General features: G+C 57.1%; 1 protein-coding gene across 3 annotated transcripts in view; it reads right to left on the bottom strand.

Moving 5' to 3' along the window:
- Positions 1-51: 51 nt before the first annotated feature.
- The window catches only part of ILDR2 (immunoglobulin like domain containing receptor 2), a 56,894-nt gene continuing 50,641 nt past the window's right edge, over positions 52-6,304 (bottom strand). For all 3 annotated transcript variants that reach the window (XM_059147167.1, XM_059147166.1, XM_059147165.1), the window contains 2 exons: positions 4,279-4,963; positions 52-3,102 (listed from right to left, as the gene is read on the bottom strand). In XM_059147167.1, coding sequence (XP_059003150.1) covers positions 3,067-3,102; positions 4,279-4,963 — 721 coding nt within the window. In that variant the 3' untranslated portion in view covers positions 52-3,066. The remainder of the gene's footprint in view (positions 3,103-4,278; positions 4,964-6,304) is intronic.

The following is a 6,304-nucleotide window of genomic DNA, read 5'->3' as shown; positions in this document are numbered from 1 at the left end:
ACACAATGGATAGACAAACACACACAACATTTAAATATCAAAATATACCCATTTAAATTTAAAAACTTTAATTCTCTGGGTTTGTTGTCATCCATAGCAATATTTCACATTATGTGCATAAAATCTACTTCTTTCTTGGGCATGTCTTATTTCCGCTCTTCAACTGCAGGGTCCCAATGGACGGAGATTGTGCCTGACGCAAGACATTCTGTACCCCCAGTAAAAGCTAGGAAGGAAGCTAATATTTATAAGCCCTTCCTCTGTGGGAAACACTATTCAGGGAAGAAAATAAAGGACCCACTGGGAAAAGCTAGGGTGCCGAGGATGGCCAGCTTTGCCTTTCCTTGTCCAGCCAGTTCTTGTCTCTATCCACATACCCAGAAACAACAGTGTTCTCTCTCTCTCTGGAAGTTTCAGGGATTTATGCAGCCCGACAGGGGACAGCCTGGTCCCATCTCCCCCGGTTATTTCAGGAGCCTGTTGTCTTCGTGTTTTCTTATTGTACGGTCTATAGTTTTGTTCTCTTTGCAACTGCAGGTTTCCAATTTTAGTAATTCTTTCCCTGTGACTCCCCGAACCATCTCCAAAATCCTACACGCCCTCGGCGAACAAAAGCAATATGTCTGGTCTCTGCAGCTGGTGCTATGGGGCTCTTTGGTGGAGAGAAGCCTGACACAGTGCTCAGTTGAAGAGATAATAGCTCTGCAGCTACCCAGTATTCTCCAGGATTGCCTGAGCAAGTTGGAATCCAAAGCTGGTGACTAAGAAATGATGATGTTTAGTCATCTTTCCCATCTGATGTGGGGCCCATATAGACGGGACCTCGGCTCTCAGAGGCCGGGGACACCAGCAAGTCTAACACTCAGCACCAGGTTATGGCATGTGTCCTCCTGCCCTTGGAAGTGCCAGCACTGGGCTGAGCTGTCCCTGGTTCCTCTCCGGCCAAAGCCACCGCAAAGTCCTTTGGTAGGCCAGGTCTCCTCCAGGCAAGGATAGCGACTCGTGCTCCCGACCTTCACCAGCCACTTCTTTATTTCCTTGCACATGTAGGACTGTTTTGGACAGGCCGCGAAGTAAAGATCCCAGTGGAATGGTGCTCTGAGACTAGGGCCCAGCTCCGGTCAGGCGGCTGTGGACAAGACCAAGAAGATGTTGAAGAAAAAACCTTCAGAGGTTGCCCGTGGACTCGAAGACAGAAAGCTGACCACCGCTGGGAGGCCGAGCATCATTGTCTCCCAGTGATTTTTGACCCAACCATGGCTGCCTCCATAATGGTGCAGGGTGAAAAGCTTTGGCAGATGTTTGCCAAAGAAAGTGGAGACTGTGAGACACCTAAGGCGAGACGGAGTCGGGGCTTAAGGGACGAACACGAGACAAGGAGAAACAGCTTGTCCTTGAAGAGAAACGAACATTGAAAAGGTGCACGCACTTCTCGTGCCTTGGGTCGGAAAGAATTTGGGCTGGGCTCAGCTAGGCCGTTGCCCCATGGGGCTTGGCGGCTCACACAGCTGTCTGCAATCAGCGGAGACTCGACAGGCTGTCAGACGGGGCAGACGGGGTCCTGGGCCTGTTCTTCTCATCATGCAGCGGGACAGCCCAGGCTTGCTCACCTCGTGGCGACTGCAAGAGAAAATAGGCCCCATGCACAGGACTTTTTCAGGACTCTGCTTGTGTTCCATTTGTTTGGGGCCACTGGCCAAATCAAATCTCTTGGCCCATCCCAGAAGGGACGGGCGGAGAAACGGACTGCACCTCTTGCTGAGAAGGGAAGAAAGTGTGGCCATTTCTTGCAATCTCTCAAAACTGCAAAATCCGGAAATATCTAGCTTTGGGATTTAGGCAGAATTTATCATTTAGGCCAGGGTGGGACAAGGAAGCGCTCCTTCCTGAGAGAACAAGATCCCTCGCTTCCCAGCGCATCCGGAGCAGCAGCCTGGCGAGGCGAAGGGACGCACGTTCCAGCCATCCCTGGGGTCCTGGAACGACAGAGCCGGGACGCACGAACAGCTCCTGGCGAACGAAGTACAAAACCAGAGACGACCGGGGTCCGAATTTGTGGGGGAAAATGGCCCACGTTCAAAATAGAGTGAGATCACAGATTCTTTTCCTCTTAAATTCTTTTGTCTCTATTTTGCATAACTGCTTTCTCCTTTTTTTTTTTCCTTCCTCCTCTCTTTCATGTGTGTATTTTAAGCATTTTTCGAAAGGCACCTGATGACAGTTTAATCAGAGTGCAGAGGGAAGTGGGGCTCTGTGGGTGGCACCAACGTGTGGAAAGTCCAGGGGAAGGGAGGGCGAGGAGAGCCCTTAACGTCCAAGACTCGGAGGTCACTGTGCACAGCGGAAAGAGAAAAAGCAGTTTAAGTTCTCAGGATGGAAAAAGAAATAGCACTTACACCGCTTTTCAAAAAGGGATGCTCTCTTTTGTCTTGATCTAGCCACTCAAGAGCTGTCATTCAAAACAGCAAATTGAAGTCATTTCTGTGATTGTCCTGCAGGTCACTGTCACTGAGCTCACCAAGGGCCCTCTGATTTTAGTGTAACAATAGTCATTGCCTCATGACCGGCAGGAGATGGGGATAAAAGGTATATTTTGCCTAAAGCTATCTTCTGTTGTCAGTACAAGACCTTCTTCTAATAGTAGTAATGTTTTTCTGTCTCTAAGCACAGCACAGGAGGCATAGAAGAACATACTGGAGGACGAGGCAGTTTCTAGAGATCAGCAGTCCAGAGCTAACTCCCTTTCAGAATTGGAAAAGGAATCCTGGTTCAGCTACGGAAGAACATCAGGCAGGATGAACTCAGTGGGGAAGACACGCCATGTGTGGGAATGTTCTCACACATAGTCATCTTGAGTTTCGCATACTAGCTGGATGTATGCTGAGGTTTGGAATCAGCCTTCCTTAAAGGCTGCCCCCCCCCCCCCTTGGCAAAGCAAAGATCAGCAAATCTTCCGAGGCGGTGGCCAGAGAAGGTCCCGGGCCTGCTGGCTCTTAGGTTTGTGTCTTGTCCCGGTGGGCTGCTTCTGATTTCTAGTCAGCCAGAGAAGTGTCTTCAAAACAAACATCAGACCACAAGGGACATCCTGGTTGGAAAGTCACTCTGGAAAAGAGCAGAAAGGGCACAACGTTAAACCACACAACAGTTAAAGAAACCCAATACAACCTAACAGATGGTTCCCCGGGCAGAGTCCACACCCTGTCCAGAATCCTGCACAGCCTGACTCCGGGCATCTCGTTAGGCTTGTGGTTACCGTTCAGAAGCCTCAGTTGGTGCTGAAGCCAACATACATCTGACGGAACTTCGTTCCATGGCCACAGAACAACTTCCCAGCCCTGTAGGGCGAGCCACAAGGTTCATGGCTCCACCAGCGAGTGTGGATGGAGCACACGAACCCGGCAGGACCCGGAAGTTCACTCCTGCTCACGGTACTTCTCGGGGCATGTCATTGTTCTCTTTAGAGAACAAAAGAGATCTGTTTTAGAGCGGTCAGTATCTTTTTTCCATTGTATTCTCTCCCCAAACTACGTGCTTAAGAAAACGACCCCCTTGAAGTATGAAAAACAGAACGGTGGAGGAGGCAGGGGAAGCGCGGAGGGAGCACAAGCCCTGGGGCTGGCAGAGCGGCCGCCAGGGCACCGGGGGAGAGGCACTTTGGCAGCCAGAGCGGACATCTGCGACTGTCCCCCAGCGTTTCTCTGAGCCGCGGAGCTCACATCTGGGGGCCGAGGGCCGGACTGGGCTGCTCTTGGCATTTACTGAGACCGCAAAGCTCGGTAAGGCCACTTGCAAGAGAGACAGTTAACTGGGCAGCGGCCATGCGCGCGGCACAGGTCACAGTTTACCTTCCGCCCCGCGTCCGGGAGGAGAGTGAGCTGCCCTTCGGACACTCGGTCGCCCCTGACCTCCTCTGGGCCGTGAGCGCTCTGGCAATTTCTGCAAGTTCTAAACCCTCCCGCGAGGGTGGGAGCTGGGGCGGGAGGCGCAAGAGGCGCGCCTAGAACGTTCTGCGCGCAGAGCCCAGAGGTGCGCCCAGAGGTCCGCGCAGTCTCGAGGCCCCGCAGGCCCGAGGCTACCTGCTGCTCAGGGCGGCGCTTGGGGACCCGAGACTCTCCACGAAGCACCTGCTCCTCCTGCTTCTCGCCCCGGGCCAGGGCCTCCGCTCACTGCCTGCGGCTGGGGCCAGGCGGGGCAGGGGCAGGCCCCCTCCCCGCCGCGCCCCCCCCCCCGGCCCCCGCCCGAACCCCCCTGCGCGGGAGGCGCCCGGCGGGGCCGCACCGTCTTCTTGGCGGGCTCCTTCTTGCGCTTCTTCTCCGAGTTGCTGTGGTAGGGCAGGTCGCGGCCGCGGTAGGACGGGCCGCGGCTCAGCTCGCGCTCGCTGTAGGGCGGCAGCGGGTCGTCGGCGGAGTCGTCGTCGTCGTCGTCGTCGTCGTCGTCCTGCGGCGCGGCCGCCTTGTAGGTGGAGGGCGGCGACCAGGCGTAGTAGGAGGCGCTGCGGCGGCCGAGCTGCGCGCTCAGCCGGGACGGCGTCTCCAGGCTGCCGCCGCGGCTGGCGCCCTCGGGCCGCGCCTGGCGCTCCAGCGCCCCCGCGCGCGGCCCGTGCTCGTACTTGGGCGCGGTGCCCGGCGTGCGGCTCACCAGGCGCGGCAGCGGCGCGTCGTCCGGCCGCCGGCGCGGGGGGCTGGGCGCCCAGGCGCGGCCCGCGTCGCCCAGGGGCTCCCGGCTGCGGCCGCGCGGCCCGTAGTACTCGTCGGGCGAGCCGTCGGGGTAGAAGCCGCCCAGCGCGCGCGCCTCCGAGCGCTCGAAGCGGCCGCCGCCCCGCGCCTCGTGGCTGTCGCCGTCGGCCCGGCGGGAGCGCGCGGCGTACGAGTCGGCGAAGGCGGCCAGCTCATCCATGGACACGGCGGGGACGCCGGTGGCGAAGTTCTTCCGCGACAGCATCTCGGACTTGGAGCGCTGCTGGCTGCGGGCAGAGGTGGGGAGGGGAGGTCGGTGAGCGCCGAGGCGGGCGCGCGGGGCCGGGCCGGGCGGAGGGGGTGCCCCGGGCTGGCTGCGCGGTCGGGGGGCGGGGGCACCGCCGGGAAGCGGGGCGACCGGGGCTCTCTCTGGAGCTCGTGCTAAGGACCAAGACGGAGTCGTGTGGGTCACACTCCTTTGTGATTCAGATGGCGCCGAGGCGCACAGCGGGGCCTGCTGGTGGTGAGTCTGACTTCTGGCTGACCAGCACTGGCCTCCCTTCTCCCAGCCTCGAAGCCGGGGGCCTGGCGTGGCCGGCGATCCAGGGAAACCCTGCGGTACTCGGTGATGCACAGAGAAGCCTCCTCCTCCCTCAGGGCCCCGGGGCCAGCGTATCCCTGCGAGTTACCCGCCGTTGGTAAGTCTAAGAGAAAGGCAGTGTCTACTGTCCTTGGAGATAAAGGACAGGTGAGTGGTGACCGTGCTGTTCAGTGGGCAGCAGCCATACGAACCAGGGTGCACATCTTGGCCTCCCATACCACTGGCCAGGTGACTCTAGGGAAACGTCGGTTTCCCCAACAGTCCCCACCTTTTAGAGTCAGGAGAATCAATCAGTGTAACGTTTGGTATTTCGCCTTTCACGTAACGATGATCCAAAATGCTGCAAGGGCACCTGGGTGGCTCAGTGGGTAAAGCACTTGCCTCTCGGTTTTGGCTCAGGTCAGGACCTCATGGATTGTGAAATCGAGCTGATGGCTGGGAGTCTGCTTGAAGAGCCTCTCCTGCCTCTTCCCCCGACTTGCGCACACACTCTCTCTCTCTCAAATAAATAAATCTCTTAAAAATGAGGGAGATGATGGATGGGAATTTTTAGAGGATGTAGGGTAAAATATTATGAGAAAGGCAAGGAAATGTTTATTAAGGTTCATTAAGGAGCACAGAGTCCCTGGGGCGCCTGGGTGGCTCAGTGGGTTGGGCCGCTGCCTTCGGCTCGGGTCATGATCTCGGGGTCCTGGGATTGAGTCCTGCATCGGGCTCTCTGCTCAGCGGGGAGCCTGCTTCCCTCTCTCTCTCTCCCTCTGCCTGCCTCTCCGACTACTTGTGATTTAAAAAAAAAAAAAGGAGCACAGAGTCCCCATTTCAAAGGGACTTGGCTATGATTGCACATGGTGCCACAGGTGTCCCTTTGCTTAATAAACATGAGAAGGGGATGTTCAACAGCCCAAGGAGAGCTGTGGCAGGACAACCTAGAACGGGAGACAGAGATGCTCTTGGAAAACAGCTGTCTCAGAGCCACATCTGCCTGCCAGCTCCAGCCCCCTCCCCCCCCCCCCCGCCCCCACAGCTG

This window comes from Mustela lutreola, chromosome 14 (assembly GCF_030435805.1).
Source record: "Mustela lutreola isolate mMusLut2 chromosome 14, mMusLut2.pri, whole genome shotgun sequence".
NCBI classification, from domain to species: domain Eukaryota; kingdom Metazoa; phylum Chordata; class Mammalia; order Carnivora; family Mustelidae; genus Mustela; species Mustela lutreola.
Note: the sequence above shows the minus strand (reverse complement) of the source record. Positions and strands in the feature narration are given on the sequence as shown.